Source organism: Phalacrocorax aristotelis, chromosome 8, assembly GCF_949628215.1.
Source record: "Phalacrocorax aristotelis chromosome 8, bGulAri2.1, whole genome shotgun sequence".
Taxonomy (NCBI): domain Eukaryota; kingdom Metazoa; phylum Chordata; class Aves; order Suliformes; family Phalacrocoracidae; genus Phalacrocorax; species Phalacrocorax aristotelis.
In genome coordinates this window covers 23284497-23304992 of record NC_134283.1, presented here as the reverse complement: position 1 = coordinate 23304992, position 20496 = coordinate 23284497, and the positions used below count along the sequence as shown (strand labels likewise).

General features: G+C 45.1%; 1 protein-coding gene across 2 annotated transcripts in view; it reads left to right on the top strand.

The window, feature by feature from the left end:
* Positions 1 to 1771: 1771 nt before the first annotated feature.
* EDC4 (enhancer of mRNA decapping 4) overlaps positions 1772 to 20496 on the top strand; it is a 38695-nt gene continuing 19970 nt past the window's right edge. Inside the window, exons 1-16 of one of the 2 annotated variants that reach the window (XM_075101908.1) lie at positions 1830 to 1967; positions 3137 to 3189; positions 6034 to 6190; positions 7273 to 7384; positions 8525 to 8624; positions 10144 to 10333; positions 11401 to 11548; positions 12066 to 12170; positions 13067 to 13176; positions 13757 to 13840; positions 14407 to 14502; positions 15534 to 15636; positions 16104 to 16284; positions 18133 to 18205; positions 19120 to 19211; positions 19874 to 20070. In XM_075101908.1, coding sequence (XP_074958009.1) covers positions 3171 to 3189; positions 6034 to 6190; positions 7273 to 7384; positions 8525 to 8624; positions 10144 to 10333; positions 11401 to 11548; positions 12066 to 12170; positions 13067 to 13176; positions 13757 to 13840; positions 14407 to 14502; positions 15534 to 15636; positions 16104 to 16284; positions 18133 to 18205; positions 19120 to 19211; positions 19874 to 20070 — 1767 coding nt within the window. In that variant the 5' untranslated portion in view covers positions 1830 to 1967; positions 3137 to 3170. Of the gene's footprint in view, positions 1968 to 3136; positions 3190 to 6033; positions 6191 to 7272; positions 7385 to 8524; positions 8625 to 10143; positions 10334 to 11400; positions 11549 to 12065; positions 12171 to 13066; positions 13177 to 13756; positions 13841 to 14406; positions 14503 to 15533; positions 15637 to 16103; positions 16285 to 18132; positions 18206 to 19119; positions 19212 to 19873; positions 20071 to 20496 lie in introns of both variants that reach the window. The other variant, XM_075101909.1, reaches the window with a different exon arrangement.

Sequence of the window (20496 nt, the reverse complement as noted above, 5' to 3'; positions counted from 1 at the left end):
CTTGATAGTTTTACCAATGAAGGCAGTTCAGGTGTGCCCTTAGCCATACAACTTCATTTTCCCTCCCTCTCAGCAGTGTTTATAACAGACTTCTAGCTCAATTTTTAACAATGGCAGGTGAGTTCTCAGCTGTTGCATTTTGCCAAGGCAAAAGCTTAAAATAATACCCAAGGATGACAACAGTCATGGTAGCCTGTAGTTAATCTTCATGACATCTATTATGTTCACCTTCAAAGCTAAACAGGACAGTTGTATTGCAGGAAACGCATAAGCAGACACAGAGGAATGTCAATCCAGTGCTGCCCTTGTGGAGTTTGCATCCAGCTCTAAAGCCCTGGCTGGATCTGTGCCCTGTGATGTGTTTCTAGCATCCCTTCATTGCAGTTTGAGCTGGTTGGTAGTACTGTTTGCTCTACCACAGGCTTGTACCACATGGTTGGTTGCCATGTCTCTTCCACCCTGGAGGTGGTGTTGTTCCACCAGCAATGGTATTTACTAAATTAATCTTCCTGGCACAGGAGTGGAATCATGTTCCCTTTGCCTTCAGAGCTGACTAACCCATCGGGTGCTAATTTTCAAGGGATTAGTGTGCCTTGCTGAGCTTGCTTTCAGAGTATGTGAACTTGGCATTTCCCATCTTGAGACCTGTTGGGAAAGGCTGGGGTGGGCTGTGCTCAAGCTGGTCAGTTTTCAAATCGGGCTGCTTTGGCACTTGAATTGCAATGGAGCTTTCTTGGAAGCTGATGTTAGGGCCCTCCTGTTTGGTACTGCACTGTTTTCATATATTCCCTCTTTCAAATGTAGGACTGTTCTGTCACTGCTTCAATGCTATGGAAGTTGGCACTCAAAATTAATTACTCAGAGATGAACTGTTTCAGTAGAAAGGCATTTTGTGTGGTCACCACTAAGCACAGCTCCTGATACTGTAGCTCCAGATCTAAATGAAGCCTGGCAGAGGAGGGAGAATCTAAGAATAGGTCTGGTTTATGAGCCTTGCTCTGCAGAAGGACTTTGTCCATGAGGTCAGGGTAATCCTTTGAATAACAAGCCCAAGAAGCCTGGAGAGACCATGCTTAGAAGTCGGGTTCAAACAATGATAGGTGTGGCGGGTGTTAGTTTAAAAACTATCTAAAATGAGATTCTTTTAGGCTGTTAAAAGTTCAAAGCAGTTATCCTTCAACATTGGTCACTGTAGGTCTTTCTGGGGCCCTTTTACAGCCTTTCTCCACACAGTCGCTCACTCCTGGTTCCTTACCCGGAGAAGACAAACACCAGTGTTTCTAAATCAGTATTGCTTAGTATTTTTGACACCCATAGGTCACTTTTGACGCCCAATATATGCAAACAGATTTGCTGTATCTTGTCTTTTGTGCCTGTGTTTACTGCAAGTGTTAGGCTGAACCCTGATGGTCACCTCCTGCCTCGGAAGGCCTGTGTGGAGGTGAGGGAAGGCCGGGCAGCTGCCTGGTGTTACTTTTCCCCACAACCAACCAGATTTAACCCTCCATGAGTGAGACTTTAGGTGTCCCCTCTCGGCATCGCCTGTAAGGCCCAGGAGCCAGGGCCGGTGGAGGACCTCCAAGCCTGCGGCCCGCCCGATGCACCCTCAGTGGTGCCCCGGCCCCGGCAGAGGAAGGGGGCGGCGGAGGTGCTCCCGCCGCGGGAGAGGTCCGGGCCTGCCACCCCCGGCCCTGCCGCCCGCCCCGCCCGCCACCAGGCCGGCTCCGCCCCCGCCGCACCCGGAACCCTCCGGCCCGGCGACGGTTTCCGCTCGGCGCAGCAGGCCCGGACCGGAGGCGGAAGCGTGGGTGGCGGGCCGGGCCGGGGTAGCGCGGTGGAGGCTGTGCGGGCGGTGGTGGCGGCGGCAGAGGGAAGCGGGCCAGGCCCCATGGCCTCCTCCTCTAGCATCGATATCGAGGACGCGACCCAGCACCTGCGGGACATCCTCAAGCTGGACCGGCCGGGAGGTAAGGGCCGGGACCGAGGGGGTGCGGGAGGCCGTCGGGCGGCGGCGCGCCCCTCCTCAGCCGCGGCCCCGCCGTCCGTCTGGCGGCCGCGCCCCGGGGCTGGGGCCGTCTCTCTCGGGGCGCCTGTGGCATCGCCCCCCGCCGGCTCCTATCCGCCCGGGGCGGGGGTGGCCCGCCTGGCCCCGCCTCTCGTCCCGGAGTGGGGGCCGGGTACCAGCCGGGCAGGGAGTAGAGCCAGTCTCCCACCTTTGGGGGGACCTTCGCTTAGAGGAGAGGGGGGTTGTCACCCAGCAGAGCGGAAGCCGCTGGGAGCCAGAGCTCGCTGCTGCTGCTGCGGCTCTCGGGGCTTTTTTTATCCAAGAGGTGTTGCCGCTGGGAACTGGACGGTGCTCGTCTCCTCCGCCCAAGTCTCCCTTCTGCGTTAAGAATACTTTTTTTCTTAGGGCATGTTGCTGGGCTCAGTGGAAGGGGCTGTTGGGCCTCTCTGAGAGCAGTGCCATCCTCAAACCTGGTGAGGTAATAGTCCAAAAGAGACCATGACCATCAAAGTTTTGCAGGAAAAACTTAGCTCTGGGTAGAGGACAGAATTTATGCCCATGGTCCCATCCTGTTGAGGGAAAAGCAGGGATAGCATACCTTTTAAGTGTCTTGAGAGTCAGTGTGAACACCCTACCTCCAAAACAACTGTCATGTGCGCTGCCTTTTGCTTGGCCAAAAGGATGAGAGGTTGGATGCAGATTGTGTGTAGAGGCACATGGGGTGAGGGGGTAAACCTACAGGAAGCCAGCTTCATTAGTTTTGATACCCATAGAGAAACTTATTACTTGGAGTAGTTTCTCTTGTTTCTGGAGCACTTGGATGCTCCTGGATTATAATTCTTTTAAGAAAATACATTTTTCCTTCACAGCGCAGCACTGTACTCAAAAGACTAACAGGATAACTCAGTGCAGGGATGGGGAACACTTGTTTCACAAGCAGTTTCTGAACTGAAAGGATATGTCATGATTGGGAAATGGTTGGAGTTGTTTCTGTTCTCTCAAGGTATCTTGACCTTTCCCTGAAGCAGTTTCCCTTGCTGGTTGAAGCAAAGGAGTTATCTACTGAGAATAGCTTATCTATTTTCATTTTTCTTCTATTCATTCTCTTTATACCCTCTCTGTCGACTCTAGTGCACAAGAAGGCAGTTGAGAGGAAAAGGAGCAAATGGACAGTACGTCAAGCGGTAAGGAGCCTGTGGTGGTTCTCAGCAGAAATAACTGCCCGGGTAATAGCAAATAGACTTGAAAGGACTGGTCATAATTAAGTGAAGAGCAAGCACATGTTTGATAACTGGAAGCCTCTGAAAATCCTGTTAGGATGTCAGATGAAAGGGAAACTGGGGGATCCTTCAAGGCTTTTGAAAGAGAACAGAAGCAACCTCGTGAATTACGTGCGTAGGGCTAGTCTTGTCTGGCATAAAATTGCTCTGGTCAAGCTCCTTTCTAGTTCTAGTTTCTGTCATACCCCGAGTTTCGCTTACAGATCTTAATATCCAGCAGAGACTAGTGTAGCTGCTTTCCAAGGTTACTGTCACAAAGAAAGTTTTGCAGTACTGGGTGCGCATAGCTATGAGCAGCATTACGTTATTCTGGGTGCTGTCCAGGTGGGTGACAAGAAACGCTCCCTGGTCTAAAGAGTTAACAGCTGTCACATGGTTTTTTTTAGTTCTGCTGGGTTTGGTGATTGTGAAAATGTGATCCACCACCAAAGTCCCTCTTGACAGAGTTTTCTCCCAGTTTTGGCAAACATCATTCATCACTTTGGTAGCACTTGCCCTTTTTTGATGCCATGCCCTCAGCAAGGGGAAGCTACATGATCAAACCGTGGACCTCCCAGCTGGGGCACATAGACAGGCTGTCAACACCATAGTGCTACAGAGGAGAGTCCCTGCTGGGGTGGTGGGCAGTATCCTTCAATCTGTGCTGAAATCTCTGCTGATACCCATGTGTTAGGTAGGCTCACCCTGCTAGTGTGGCGTTTATCAGGGAAGTCACTGTTCAGTACAAAGTAGTGTCCCTGTCGCGATGCAGGGGTGGGAGGAGTGGGAGCAGGAAGAGTTCAGTATCTCAGCTCTGCTCCTGCTTTCCTGCTCTTTAAAAAGGTAATGAATAAGACCACACTTTCCCTTTGACACCCTACGTCTACCAATGTCAGTTAACATTTTGCGTTTGTTCATGTACCTACTAAACGCTGAGCCTCTTCCATTCTTTTATGCCTTCAAGACTCTGTGTGGGCAGCACCTGTGCTTGTCTGGCTCCCACTAAGACAGAGTGATGGGCTAAACCCATTCCTGAACTTCAGCGTACTGTTGTTGTGCCCATCAGCCTCTGTGGAGTGTTTCCTCCTTCCCTTTCCCATGGAGTGAATGTCTCAGTCCTGCTGTCCATAAAAGAAAGGAGATGCTTTTGTGAGCTGTTCCTGTTGCTGCAAACAGAGCAAAGAAAATACCGTCTTTATCTGGCAGCCTAGCTGCTTTTTCTGTAGTGAATTTTTTCCTGCTTTCGGTCGCAAAGTATAAATTGTGGTCGATGGAAGTTGCTGCAACTGGACAAACACCAACCATATGTTGTAGGAATAAGGGGCACATCTTAATCTTGCAACAGCAAGTGGAGCACAAATGTGTTAGGTTTTTACAGGATTCCATTCACCGGTCTGAAGTTGCCTTGTGCTGGGTAAGCGCCACTGCTGTTTTCTTCATGCAGTGCAAGTAAATTGAGGTGAGTGCCCAAATGGCCTCTGTGTTGGGATGCGCTGTCGCTGCACAGGCTTTTTGCGTCCATAGTGTAGTTGCTCATTTAATGACTGTTCATAAATGTCCGAGTTTTAGATATTCTTCTGGCAAATGAATAATAGTCACAGTTATTTCTGTAGGTAGCAGCACACATCCTGGTATGTTAAAGCCTTTTTGGTAACTGAAAGCTTGCCTTGCTTCCAGAGGATGTGCCTCTTGCCTGCACTTATGTTTGGGTTTCTTATGTGTGCCAGTAACAGTGGAGCTTCTGGTCCTGGGAGCAGCCATTTTGCAAGAGCTCAGCAGCTGTTGTTACCTGGCAACAGTATACGAAATTTTGGTTCTCAAAACCAGTGAAAATTTCAAGCGAGGGTTTTGCTGAGACAGAAGGCTTTGGCTTTGATGTACCGATGTATAAGTGCAGATGGACTGGGCTTGCTCTCTAATGGGGATCGTCAACTATTTACCTTGCTAGTAAGTAGCAAGTAGGGAGAAGAGTCTCCTTCACCCCCTGTTACATCTGTCCCCTTCTAGAAGAGTTCAGAAGTCACAGAAGCCACCAGGCAACGTGTGCTAGGCCAAATATAAGAAGCCAGGGTACACGTACTCTTCAAAGCACAGCTGAAACTCTGAACAAATGGTTGCTTTAAGCAAAACCTGAGTGCTGTAAACTTTTGTGTGACTAGTCAACTAAGGGAAAAATGGGAATCCTGTAGGCACAGTTGCACAGCTTTGTAGCTCAGTTACTTGAACACCTGGCCTTTGAGATCAGGTCTTAGTCAGAAGCCAGAGTTGGAAAGTAACACATATGTTATTTCCAGCCAACCCCAAATGTTGCAGCTGACCGCTGTATGGATGGGCTTCGGAGATCTGTCTGCAGGCACGATTAGGTTAGAAATGTTAGAAGGGTTAGAAATGACCCTTCAGGAACCCTTTGATCTGGCACTTGATTCAGCGAATCTGAATTACCAACTAAGTCTTTCTGATTCAAGCCTGTTTGCTCCTTGAACCTGGTAAGTTCCTTGTACGTGTTCTGTGGTGTTTTTCTGATCTGCTGGGATTGCACGTGTAAGAACAGAGCTATGACTTTGCTCATTTGTGTGCAGATAAAGTTCTTATGTGAGAGGTCTCTTAATTTATCCTTTTTGGAGAAGAATACTTTTCCCAACTAATTCAGTGTGTTCTACCTGATAGATGAGTAGAACCTGACAAAAAAACATCTGGAGGCGGTGTATTTCATGCAGTGCTCTTTCTTTTAAATGGATATTGTGCACTGTTGGTCCTGCTTTTTCCTAGGTTCAGTGAATGAGAACCAGAGACCATCAAATTCGTATAACGGAGACCTGAATGGACTGCTGGTGCCTGATCCCATCGTGGCCGGAGATAGACCTCCTTTGGCTAAGCCAGTGCATCGCAGCATTTCTCTGGGAGCCCTGCAGGAGAAGCAAGTTATGTAAGTTTTGTTGAAAAAAGGCTAAGGGTGAATAGGAAATTGTTAAAAATTAGTTCTGGTGAGCCTGGACAAGCATGCAGGGAATCTGACAGTGAGTTTTACGTTGAGTTCAGGTGGCAGTTGAGTCCCTGCTATTGGTCAGAGCTTTTGTAGTTTTTGCAATGCCGATGTGTGGAGCCTGCCATCCCTGCTACTTGAACTGAAGAATATCAGCAGAGCTGTTTAGGGAGAAGGGGAGCAGGACTGGCCACACAGCAAACACTGCAAGTCAGGGTGGAGGTAAATTAGCAGGGCTCTGGGTAGGACTTGGCATTCTCACACAGACCTTCAGCCAGACTCTTTCAGGGACCCAGGTTACCTGAGTGATAATTTATACGAGTTTGTAGTATGGTAGACCTTGCACTGGTAGAAGTATTTCTCTCTGCAGAACTTAAAACAGGACAAATGATCCTGAGCTAGATTTCTACTTAACTCTTTGCTAAGTGCATGTACATCAGTGTGTTTTGGATAGAACATGTGCTTTTACTGCTTATATGCAAGAGAACATATGCATATAGAATACCTTGGATTTGTCATAGGAGTAATAATACATATCCACACCTACAGATCCACCTCAGTCTAACTGGTGTAATGCTTGGCTTCGTGTGCTGACTCTTAACATCAGAGCTCATGTAAATAGCTTTTGTTTGGGTTCTCTGGTCATGGTTTTGAGAGAGGATGCTGCAAGAACTATGAGCAATGTGCACTGTTGTTGATGAGGTGCCACTGATTGGCTTTGGTCTCTTTGCACCTTCCAGTGTTCGGCAGTACTCAAGGCTACTTTAACCCAATGTAGTTCTGTGCTCCAGTCAAATAGATTAATGGACTGTGAGAAGAGACTGGAGGTTTTTAAGCTGAGCGAACCAGGTGTTTGGCACCTGGAGAAGGGAGCCTCTTAACTGAAAGTACTTCTGTGTTCAGTTCAAACCTCCTAGATGCACAGATACTCCTGCACTGCTGTTAAAATTTTGAATTGTAAATATCTGACCTCTGTTCTCTTCTTTTGAGTCTTGTCTGATTTTTCCCTTTGTTTTTCTTAAAAGCTGCCTTTCCAGTGGTGACAGCTCCACTTGTGTGGTGATATCAGCAAAAGACGTGGAGATAGTGGCCAGCAGTGATTCCAGCATCACCAGTAAGGCCAGAGGGAGTAACAAGGTAAGGAGCAAGAGAAAGTATAGTTCTGTCTCTTTTTTTTCTTAATCACATCAGCTCATGCTTGAATATTTTAAACAGACATTATTATCTCTTTCCTGTGTTATAGGAGCTTGTCATTAGGTAGAAGTTTGTCAAAGACCTTAACAAGGGGGAAAAAATTGGAGCAGTGTCTTGTAACTGATTGTTACTGTTATTCCAGAGACCGGCTAAGTCATTGTCTAATTTGCAGGAACAAGTCCATGATCTAACCTGTAGGTTCCTGGGAAAGCGTCCATCCTTCACAAACAAGCTTTTCCTGCTGATTGTTTCTTCACTGGAAGGTCTTCACTAAGGAGGGAGGGTTGCTCTTGATAGCTAGCTAGCCTCAGTCCTGCTGAGGGCTCTACCCAGCAGACCAGAGCTGCAGAAGAACCAATATCCTGAGATTAGAACTAGAGCTGTAGCAGAATACCAAGACATGTTGAGAACAAATGCTAATAATTAGGAGACAGAACTCTGGTCTTGATCTTCTCAGCTTTTTCATATTATATCACTTTGTCCCTTGATGTGCATTGAACTAAGGGTCCACAGAGATCATAAATGACTACTGTACTATGTTATTATTGTTTTTCATAGATAATACTGAAGATAAAAATGAAAGGGAGGACTCCTGCTGTAATTCCCATAACATTTCTTAATTCTTTGCTCACAGAGACAATGCTTATCAAATAAGACCAGGACTCTCAGCTTCTTGGAAAGCAGTATTAAAACTAAAAAGCAAGTGCCCATGCAGAAAATGTGTTTCTATATTTCAAAAAAGTTTCCAAGAACTGGGAATCTGGGCCCAGTGCTAATAAAGAGGTAAAGGCTGCTTTGCTGTACTTGCAGGGTAGAGTGTTGTTCTGCAGTGTGACAAAATTCAGAGAGTCACATTCCTTCCTGCAATGGAAGAAGATAGTCACCAGCCTCCAGAATTTTGAATCGTCAGGGCTCTGCTGCCTGGTACTCAATGTGCAACTCTTCTTACCAACTGCTGCTTCTAATAGCTTCCTATTAAACCTCAGAGATCCTCCCTGGAGGAAATCATATATTTGGCATGTTTGTTTCAGGAAAAGTTAATTCCAGGCACATCTCATGTTTTGTTTTCTTTCTCCTGAGCAGGTGAAAATACAGCCTGTTGCTAGATATGACTGGGAGCAGAAATACTATTATGGCAATCTGATAGCTGTTTCAAATTCCTACCTGGCTTATGCCATTAGAGGTGAGATACCTTCTTGTTGTGGATGTGATTTGTATTCTTTTGCTCCGTGTATCTCTGAGAGGCAAAGTTCACATCAGAAGAAGGTAACTGGCAATAATTGAAGCATTTCTTGAAATACCAAGATCAGGATGCTGTTGTAGTGGGAGTATAAGTGAAACTGGAGCTACAGGGGAGGGAGAAAAGCTTTTCTGAAGTTAGAAATAAAAGAAAGAGGACTTGGGTTGGAATTGAGGAAAAGTTGAAGGATTACGTTAGTTTCACTGGACAGTATGCTGATGTTGAGATTATTCCTCTAATTAAATATTTCTGCAGTAAACAAGTTTCTCTGTGGCTAAGCACAGAAGCAGCCCTGTGGTAATTTGAGCAGATCAATGTTTGCGATGGATTTGCTTGCATGAATTTAGAACTGAGTTTAAGGCTAAATTTAGAGGAGCCAAAGAGCAATGCAGATGCAGTGTATTTTGCAGTAGGAAGCGAGAGAAAAGCAGAACAAAACAGGGAAAGATTGTTTCACAACATACAGGAAACAAATTAATATTTTGTCATCTGCAATGTCTCTTTCTGCTCTCATATAAGCGCGCAGTGTTTGGGGCTCCATCAGTGCTTTCCTTTCTTCTTAGTTCTAACACCCATCAGTTCGTCTGGCTTTTTATGAAATCTACTACTCCGCTTCTGTGTTTTTTCCTAGCTGAGGTTATTTTAGAGCAGCTTTAGGCTGTCTCACCCTTTTCTTTTTAAAGTATTAAAGCTTAGGTGCAGTAACACTATGGAGAGCTGAATGGTCTGCTAGGGCCAGCTTGGGCATTGAGAAGCGGAAACAATAGGGCCTCCATAAGACTGCCTTCATTATAGTGATGTTTGTCTCAAATGGGAAGTTGGAGACTTTTGCTTTGTATGTGCATGCTGTAAAGCATGTTCTTTTCAGTCATGCAAGCCAAAAAGCAGTACTTTTTGCCAGGTGAATGTTTATGCTTTTTACATTCCCCTTACAGAAGATACATTTGGCCTACCTGCCTCTCAGTGACTCCACTTACTGAAAATGAAATTGTAATTAAAATTAATTCGCTGTCACTGGAGGTCAGTCTTGGAGGTTTGGTAGCTTTGTCATGAGCGCGGGATAAAGATTTAGGCCTTACATTTAATGAAGGCATCTTTCAGAGAATAATCCTGAGAATCACAAGAAGTCAAATTCTGTTGACTTTTTAAGTAGAGGAACTTAGAATTTGAGGTGCTCAAGAAATTGTAGAAGATACAGGGAATTAAGCGGCCCCTTCCAAGGCAGGCAAACTCTTCCTGATGCGCTATTCCAATCTTTTCTGCCAAAGTGAAAAGTGCAGAGAATGTTTGTCTGGGTCTTGAAAGGGCTTGTTAACATGGATACAGGTTTTCAGTGTGTTGCCAGTGACAGCTGATGTTAGGATGGGTACTGGAAATTACAAACCAATGGCTGGAAACAAAGGCAGTCCAGTGGGGAAATTGCACAGCTAAATGATGACTTCTCCCTCTGTCTTTTCTGCAGCTGCCAGTAATGGCTCCGCTATGGTGCGGGTGCTGAGCATCAGCACTGCTGAGCGGACCTTGCTGAAAGGATTCACAGGCGGTGTGGCAGACCTGGCATTTGCTCATCTCAACTCCAACCAGCTGGCATGCCTGGATGAGGCCGGCAACCTTTTTGTCTGGCGCCTGGCCATGGATAAAGAAAAAATCCAGTATCTTGTCAAAATATGCCTCATAACAGTCTTTGTGTAACGGTTAGATGTGAATGCAGCCTCAAAATTGCAACTTATTTTGTAGCCTCTTCAGAATACCAGCGTGATGGGGGGACGTCAATACTTCTGCTCTTTCCAGAGTATCAAATCAATCAACTTGTGCCTGTATTCAGCACAATCATCATGTGATATTGCATTTAAGTAGAAATTCTAGGAGTGACACCCCAGTGCTTCTTCTGGTCCAGGCAAAAGTAGTCAGTGAGAAGTATCAGTCTGGACTTAGCTGGCCTTACACATGGACAGTGTTACCTTGGCCATGTGACAAAGCTTTTTACTCACGTTTGTGCGTTCTAGCTCTTTTCCTCAGTTATTTTTCTGGGGAAGAGGATGTAATACTTTCCCCCTGCCGCTTGCTATCTTCCTTCCAAACCTGTCATCCCTCTCCTGGTGGTCCTGAAAGTTATTTTCAGTGTTTGATTCATTGCCCTATATCATCTTCTTTTAATTGCTAGGAGTGACTGCTCAGTGCTTTTGGGAAGCACATGCGCCTGTGGGATATGTTGTCTTAGGCTGTGGCTTCTTAATTTCAATCGTATACCATCATTTCAAAAGCAGCTGGAGTGAAGGTGGTTGTAGTTGTTTAAGATCTGATTTGTATGGGTGGACCAGAGCATTTGGCCTGGGACAACGTGGTAGCTTTTCTGTCTTTCTGTGGTAGTGTTGTTATGCTAGCTGAAATAATTTAATCTGTCCATTAGCAGTTGCATGGATTGCATGTTCAGATGTGTGTGCTCCTGTTGTGCTTATCCTGTCCCTGTCTGCAGCCTGCAAGAGAAAATTACGAGATTCTATTAACTTTTGTAAGCTTAACCTCTTCTGCTGGTGAAGAAATGCTGGTTTGCCACCTTTCTTAGCAGAATCCTTTTATCTGATTTCTTTTTGAGTCTCAATGATCAAAAAAAATCATGAGGTTTAGTAGTATTTACCAGAGGACCAAGCCTGAACAGATTATTGCTGAGTGTCAGAAGCACTGCCAGAATGTTATGTTTCTTAACTGTGGTGATCAGAGAGGAGATCTTGGTTAACATCAAGCGACCTGACAATACCCCATTGAACACCTCTCGAAGAATCATCTGGTGCCCTTTCATCCCAGATGATAATGAGGAGAGTGGTGAAGAGGGAAGTCAGACGTTGGCCTTGTTGCACGAGGACAGGGTAAGGAAACCTTGCTTATGAAACATTGTCCCTTATTAGAGGGAGAGAATTCAATGACAGAAAGAACCAATATGGTTAGAGCTGTAAAGGCTTCTGTCCCATCTGTGCTGGGGATCCTCCCATAATATGAGGTGTTAAGGAGAGGTCATGCTGATCTTTCCTCAGGGCTCAGGAGGAAGGAGAGTGATAACTTCTGCTCACCATCAAATAGTGGGACCACTAGAAACAATGTGGGGGGCCAGAGGCATCACTCCTCTGCTCAGGCTGAGCCAGTTCCCAGGGAAAGGGGGATTGGTGAGCCACAGCTACGACTGCCAGGAGCAGTTCCACCGTACTTTCATGTAGCTGCATGTCAGGCAAGCATCTAGTGGCCAAACTGGGTGGAAATGGGAAGATTTGTGTCACATACTTGCCATTGAGCTGGTACGTCAGGATATAAGGTAAGGATATAAGAAATTCTCTGCTGGATCAGACCAGTAGTTGTAGGAATAAACCTGTGTGCCCACATGTTTTCCAGGCAGAGGTGTGGGATTTGGACATTATCCGAGCAAACAACAGCTCCTGGCCTGTGGAAGTGCCTAGCATCAAAGAAGGCTTCATCGTAGTGAAAGGACACAGCACGGTATAAACCTGTTTTGCTCTCTTTACTGCCATCACATAGGTGATCACTACAGATCACTTAGGTTTTCTTTGGGTTGTAGTGTCTCAGGAGCTGCAGTTCTTAGGACAGCTGGCTGTAAATAACCCAGTTTCTTACCCATCCAAACTATCACCCACAACCTACTGGCTATGTACACACAGTATTGGTAAGTAACCTTTGTTTAAAGAGCCAGGGTGAATGTGTAGCCATATTGTTTGAAAATGGCTCTTGACAAAACTCATCTGTATTTCCAAGGGCCTGTTTGACAAACTGGGCTGTATTTCATCTATTTTGTTACAAGTCCTGGTAAATGGAACACTTAACGCTGCAGTGGTTTACTGCTGGATAAGAAGGGGGAAATTAAGCCCAATGACATCTTTATTCTTCTATGATTTCCCTTATGAGTATAGTTATATCTGTGAGTACAGTGGACCAGGACTGCAGCTGAGTATCCAGTAGGTGATATTTCAAATATAAAATAATCAACTGGAAAGAGGCCAGTTTCACTTCTTGAACAGGATGATGACAAAGTAATTGTATCACTTTGTTTCACAATCATAATTGTTTCATCTATCATGACTGTGAAAAGCCAGAAGATCCCAAATCAAAATGAGCTCTGCTCATAACATGAGTAACAGTGGGAACGGTAGCAACACAATCCATTGTACTTAGATTTGCTGTCTGGAAAAGGTGAATGTTAGTTATTATTACAAAAGAGTCCTGTCAGTTCTTCTGTGAAGGGTTAAGTTGCCTTGTGACTTGTCTGTTGGAAATCACTCTGACGAATGTACTGTCAAATTCCTGTTTGAGGAGTTCTCTTTCTCCACAAGGAGTTGTAAAATCACTTTTCTTTGTCTTCCCACCCTGCCTCTGTTTAGTGCCTGAGCGAGGGAGCACTTTCTCCAGATGGAACTGTGTTGGCCACAGCAAGTCATGATGGTTTTGTCAAATTCTGGCAGATCTATATTGAGGGACAAGACGAGCCAAGGTAACTGGAGTATTAGAAAATTAAAGATCTTGGAACAGAGAGCATCACTTTCTCTCTGTTATCATGTTATCACCTCGAATCACCTGCAATGGTCATTCTCAGGACATTATAGAGATACAGGGTGAATGTTTGTAATCTGTTGCGCAAGAGTTGTATCACTGAATATTATATATGCTCAAGGTTTGGTAAACTTAGATAAAAAGCAAAGAACTGTGTCTGGAAGCAGGAGTTCTGTGCTTTGCACAGGCTGTAGTCAAACTATTTTTGCACTGTCCCTGTAAATGCAGAAAGCTTCTCTGATCTTTTCTTCTCAATGTTGACTTCTTTTATGTATTGTGCCCTTGTTTAGCACCAAACCAAGTACCGACACATGATTTCTTTTTCTTTTGTCACAATCTGTGGCAGCATGGGCTGTGATCTCCTTATTTTATATAAGCCTGTAAACAGCTACAAGCTGATAACACTTGGTGGCTGCTGACTCAATGCTGTCTTTGTACAGGTGTAATGTGTTCAGCGCCTACCTTATATATTCCTTATTAACTAGACCCTGCACACTCGATCTTTTCTGATTCTTTCTTAGGTGTCTTCATGAGTGGAAACCCCATGATGGTAGGCCTCTTTCCTGCCTGCTCTTCTGTGACAACCATAAAAAACAAGACCCAGAGTAAGTCCCCAATCCTGTACTTGGATTATCAAAGTTTAGTAGTGTCTTCTAACTCTACTTTTGGAGGGCTTCTTGTAGCTGCATTGTACTTGTAAAAAAATTAGTGTCATGGCAGGAGCAAGTCCTGTCATCTTTGTAGTCAGTTTTTTGGTGAGGGAGGAATAAATAAGGCTCTGCAGTACAGTATAAAGGGACCCTAATTCTAGTGTCAACTCCATGAAAGCAATGAAAATTCTAAATTGATGAGTCCTTTTAGGTTTGTGGCATGGTCAGTTTTAACTGGGTGTTATCCTCCAAATTTCTGCTGTAGTTGATTAAAAAGTAAAAGTAACTGTTTTGGTTTTTAATTTTTATTGTTTTTTTCAGTCAGTTGTGGCCTTAAGGCTCTTGAGAGCTGAGAGCTATAGCGGTTTCTAATCTGCCTCAGTGGAGAGATTTTTTGGGAACTTTAAGACACCATTGGGCAAAATTAGCTATGGGCAGCTTGCGAGGAACTTTTCTGTGAAACGTCCTTATGGGAAGGACCAGATATTCTTTAAGAGAGCTTAATTCTGTTGGGCCTGCAGGGTTCCCTTCTGGAGATTCCTCATCACAGGAGCAGATCAGAACAGAGAACTGAAGATGTGGTGCACTGTGTCTTGGACTTGTCTGCAGACTGTCCGGTAGGTGTTGATATGCCGAGTCCCATGAAGTGTTGGATTTACTTTGAGCAGTGGATCGTAACAAAGCTCTCAGTTTCCAGGTATGCTTACTTTGCAAAGGTGATCCTTGATCTCCAATGGTGTCTTCTCTAACCCCAGTTAGAGGATCCTTTGCCAATCTGACCTATCTGTTGAAAGCTGTCAGGGCTGTTACAGACTGTCAAGATTTGGCAAGGCAGGGCAGGTTGATCCTGGTAACACCAGTCTCCTTGGTGTTACCAAGACCTTTGCTTTGGTCTGTAGAGCACAGATATACCTGTGGCATGAGGAGAGGCATTCCAAATTGCACTCCTTGAGATCTTTCTTCTGTAAAAATACTAGATACTCAATAACCAATCTAGGATCTCTTCCTCTTACTGCTTTTTCATTTTAAATAATGAGAGGCTGCTATGTTGACAGAGCTTAAGCAGTTATACAAGGCTTACTTGCCAAGCCATATGGGTCAAGAAGTTCAAATTCCACTTTAGGACATTCCTTCACTCAACTTATGTGCCTTAGTTTTACCTTTCTGCTGGTGAATCGTGGCCTCTCTGATCACATGCACATGTAAGGCCACTTCTCATTTTTAAGAGAGCAGTTCAGAATATGGCATACAGCTGAGTGCTGCTTTTCCCACCTCATACTACAGAAAGTCCAAAGCCTATAGAAGAGTTATTTTGATTTGGTGGTTTTTTGTTTTTAAATCTGTAGCGTTGGCTCATGTCCTCCTATGAATGTGGAATGTGTTAAGTAATGACAAACTGTTGTCTTTCATTTAAATTTTCAGAATCTATATCTAGATCCTGTTCTGTGATCTCCATGCTGGTCTCTTAGCTGAAGCCAGCACTGATTTCTGCAATGATGTTCTGGTTCTAGTGGGTGGTTGCACTGTAATATGGTTGTAAGCTCCTTAAGAATACTTTTTGTAACTAGTGCAGTTTCATAGCAGTTGTTCTGGTTGTGCTAATCTACCTTGCTTTCTGCACCCCCCAATCTCTTGTTTGTGGATCTAGCTTTTGTCCTGACATCTTCAGCTCCATGAGTATTCTTCCCAGCCTGAAAGTCTGCCTGGACCTCTCTGCTGAATATCTGATACTGAGCGATGTGCAGAGAAAAGTAGGTGGTTCATTTTATTGCTGACTGTGTGGGTAATGGTGACAGAAGGAGAAATGACCATCTGTGTGACTGATTGTGCTGCCTAGGTCTAGGATTTGCATGTTAATAGCTAAAAATGAAGAGTTTGGCCTCATCTATTTCACCATAAGATGACAAATGGTAACCATTCACTCGATTCATCCTGAGGAGCCTTAGGATTACTTCTCACCCTAAAGTAAAGCTCTCATTTGGAGACACCGTGTCTGGCACAGTAGGATTGAGTTCCTGATAGACATTGACTTAGATAGGAGTGTGCTTATTGTGGTTTCCTTGGGTGTTCTGTTTCAAACTGAAATGGCTCAGGCTTTATTCCTCATGTTATTTCCATTGTTCCAAATCTCGTTCAGGTGCTACGTTTTGTAGTCCACGCACATGTACGCATGGTCTGCTCTGAAAGCCCAGTGGCTTACTGTTTCTGATTCTTCCAGGTCTTGTATGTGATGGAGCTGGTGCAGAACCAAGAGGAGGGCAAAGCTTACTTCAGCTCCATCTCAGAGTTCCTCCTTACCCACCCAGTCCTAAGCTTTGGCATCCAGGCAGTGAGCCGCTGCCGGTTGAGGCACACTGAAGTCCTCCCAGCAGAAGAGGAAAATGACAACTTGAGTGTAGGTAGGTGATGAAGAGAATTTGGTTGCTGTGAGATCAGGATTTCTTTCCTTACTGGTTCTGGCTTTCTCATGAAAGACTGGCTCTTTTCTTCTCTTAATGTGTATGAAATACATCCTGTGCAGCTAGAGTACTTCAGGGAAACACAGCAGAGTTGGTTGCAAGGGACCTCTGGAGGTGTCTCGTCCAACTTGCTGCTTGAAGCGGGACTGTTGCTGGTGGCAGATCAGGTCATCTATGGCTTCATCTAGCTACATGCTGAAGGCCCCCAAACATGACGCTTCTGCCTCTGCTCTGGTGCCCTGTCACAGGGCTGCACCCCTTCATAAAGAAAATATTTCTTAATCCTGAATCTGAACCTCCCAACCCAGGTTGTAGCCATTGCCCCTTATTGCACAGAAGCTCTGCTGAGGTGTTTCTGTTACTAAAAAAGCATTCCAGGGCTGTGTGGACTTAAGTGACTGTGAGTGATGCTTTGGTTAAGGTACAAGAGTAGCTGCTCGGTACCTGAGCCATGATGCTTTTGTGATTGCATAGTGTCATTGCCCCCAGCAGAACAGAGGGGACGGCTTCTGGCAGCGTGGGGCTGTATCTCCCTCCAGCACAGTTTGCTTCAGGCTCACAGGAGCAAAAGAGTTCCTGGAAGAACTGGCAGGATGTATTTCTGTGGCTGCTTCTCTGAGTAAACTATGGAATTAAACACCAGAGGTGCGAGCATATGGTCTGAGAAACCAACTGGTTGCTTCTGAATTGTGCTGCCTGAGCTCTGACAGATGTGAGGACAGTATACAGTCTGAGTTGAGGGAAAGGGTGGGATTCTTCCCAGTCACATCTGGAAGGCATATTCCCAAGCTTCTTGCAATGGAAGTGAACGAGTAACTCTCATGGGTTTCTCCTCTAAAAGGAGATGTCATCTTCTGGCTGTTACTCCAGCGAATATGACAGTGAATCCTGTGGAGAACTGTCCCATGTAGACATACCTTGATTGCTGTCTCTCTTCAACTGTTGGTTTGCTCTTGCTCTCCTACATTTCTATTAGTAAAATTTGGAAAGGTGCTTTGAATAACAGCGACATATTTCCTGTTAGAAAGATACAGCTGTACTGATAGTCCAGGAGCAATGTGCTTCCCTACATAATATAGTCAATTCTTGTTGTTATCAATATTAGTGGTGTAGCTCTGAAATGCAGAAGCAAAAATGACAGATTACATGTAAGCAAGTCAGGAGCAGATGGCAACTGAAGCTTTGTGTCCTGTCTGGTGCTCAGATAATTAGGACAATTTGCATAGGAATGCCTAATTTTGGAGAGGGGGGGCGGAATGTGTATGTTGATTTATCTTTTTGACTCGGCCTCCTTAGTTTTGTTAGTAGTGACACAGATACAGGTGTTGAGTGAATGTTGTCAGTGCTGGGTCATGGGATGTTATTACAGAGCTGTTCATAACTAGAGTTGTTTACAGTCGAGAAGGATGGTTGAGCCCTAGTCTGAACTTACGTATGTTATAAGCTAGTGTGTCTCTCTTAAAATATACCTAACCAGTCACTTCAACAGCCTGAACAAATCACTGGCAATTCTAGACCTCAGCTTCCTCCTCTTTACCTAATGAGGTATCTTTTTTTTTTTCCTCTTCCTTGAGGCTCATCTGACAGATGAGCAAATCTGGTTGCTCTCACATTGAAAAGTTAAGGGAGTGTAGGATACAGTTCCCCTTAACAGGTTGAATCTACCTCTGAAGTGGAGAAGTGATGAAGCTGTATCTCTGCTGCTGGTTCATCTGCTGTGTTGGTTTTTCTAGTAGTTTGTCTGCTGTTTCCATCCAACTTCATATTTTACTTTTGTCTCATTTACAGAAGGTGCTCAGGGAGCTGGGGCTGTTGAATCAGCAGCAGGCGTGCTGATAAAACTCTTCTGTGTGCACACCAAGTGAGTATGCAGAGTAGCTACCATGGGCAGCGGTCTATGGTTGTCCTAATCCTGCACTGACCTGCACTGACCTGTGGAAATTTAACTTACCAGTTCCTTTTGCTCATAAGAAAAACCACTTGGACTTGTAGAAATTTCTAGCTGTGGTGCGTGCAGTATGGACTTACCAGGAGGTAGCCCTGCATGATGCTGTGGCAAGCTAGTATTTTTGTTGCAAGGAGTACACAGTGACTTAATAGTTGTGCTCGTGTTTGCACATGAGCTGGGAAACATCTCTCGAATACCCTGGATGCCAGAACTGGGTGGCACAGCTGAATGAGGATCAGCTTCTGCTGAGCGTGTCCCGAGAAGGGCAACAAAGCTGGTGAAGGGTCTGGAGAGCAGGTCTTATGAGGAGCGGCTGAGGGAGCTGGGGTTTTTTAGCCTGGAGAAGAGGAGGCTGAGGGGAGACCTTATCGCTCTCTACAACTACCTGAAGGGAGGTTGTAGTGAGGTGGGTGTTGGTCTCTTCTCCCAAGTCACTAGTGATAGAACGAGAGGAAATGGCCTCAAGTTGTGCCAGGGGAGATTTAGATTGGATGTTAGGAAAAATGACTTTACTGAAAAGAGTGGTCAGGCATTGGCACAGGCTGCCCAGAGAGGTGGTGTAGTCGCCATCCCTGGAGGCATTTGAAAAACGTGTGGACTTGGCACTTTGGGACATGGTTTAGGAGGCCTGGTGGTGTTGGGTTGGGGGTTGGACTTGATGATCTTGGAGGTCTTTTCCAAACTTTATGATTCTATGATTCTTCTGTCATGGACAGAACACACTAAAGCATATTCCAAGGGAATCAGTTTGGTAAAGAGAAACGTTCTAAGCATTAGACTTCTCTTGCTGATTCATAGACTAATCAGAGATGCCTCATTTTTTTCAGGGCCCTACAGGATGTGCAGATTAGATTCCAGCCTCTTCATAGTCCTGACATGAGTGCACCCATGCCTTCCCATAGTTCCCATGAAGAATTTGGTAAGCATTTGTGTTAAATTGATCTTCAGTGTTGCTGAGCTTTTAAAGGTTGCCGGGGAGGAGGAGCACAGCAGGAGAGCAGCTTTGGGTGCCTCTTTGTAATAGAGTGGTGTAATTGCATAAAGGGTTCTGAATATGGACTAGCTGTGAAGCAGACCACTTGATTAGAGCCCAGTGTGAGTATGGAACATGGGGGCACGTTAGGCTAGGAGTGCTAATGCTTTGTGCACATTGGAGTCAACCTTCTTATGTGATTTGGCACTTGTGCCAGAAGCTTGGCATTTGTCTGTTGTCAGGTGGAAGAAATTAAGTGACACCAGAGCTTTGGGAGTGGAGGACACTGGGCTGTGTGTAGTGTGCTCTTTCAGTTCATTCTCAATTCTGGGATGTAGCTGTTAAACTGGCCATGTGATTAGGGAGGAAAGCAAGCTTGGATCTCTTATTATCAAAGCCCGATAACATCCACTGTTTAGTCTACAAAGAATAAGCAATGACACAGGATTTCCCTTGGCCTTAGCTTTGATTAGATTGTTGCAGGGTTTTTGCTTGTTCTTTTGGAATCTGGCATGGCAGGCAATGGCATAACTTCATGCTTTGTGGGATTAAAGCTTTAGCTTTTGGGGGAAGTTCCTATAAATTGATTTGTATTTCTCCCTCGGAAGCCTTTCCAGACCACATGGCTGATCTAAGCACAGAAGTGCTGGGATCTGAAAAAGGATCGGTGCATGGCTCTCAACCAGACCTGCGGCGTATTGCTGATCTGCCTGTACCAGCAGACTTCCTTTCTCTCTCAAATGATGCCAAACCTAAGCTGATGACTCCAGATGCATTCATGACACCAAGTACATCTCTTCAACAGGTAACCAGAGAGCAGCACTGTTATTGGTGGTACGAGGCGTAGGTTTGGATATTTCTGTGAACTTTTTCTATGCAGTAGTGACTCTGATAGGCTAAAGTAGCTGAATGCAGAGTACACAGGAAACTCTGTGGAGGTAACCAAACTGAGTAAAGACATGTTGGCACATCTAAAATGCTAGGCTGACCTAAGTTTGTGTTGCGATTGCTATATTTAGCTGCAAAACTGCTGATGTAGCTGTCTTGTGTAGAAATACGGGTTTGCTAAATAATTGTGTCTGAGCTGGGAGACTGGTTTACCTGTGTTGTTTGGGGTTGTGATATAACTATAATGGAAGAAAATATGCCATCTCTGCATATCCTGTCTGATGAGATGCTGTGGGAACGTATGTCTGAAATGATCAGGTAGGTAGCTGGGACTGTAACATCT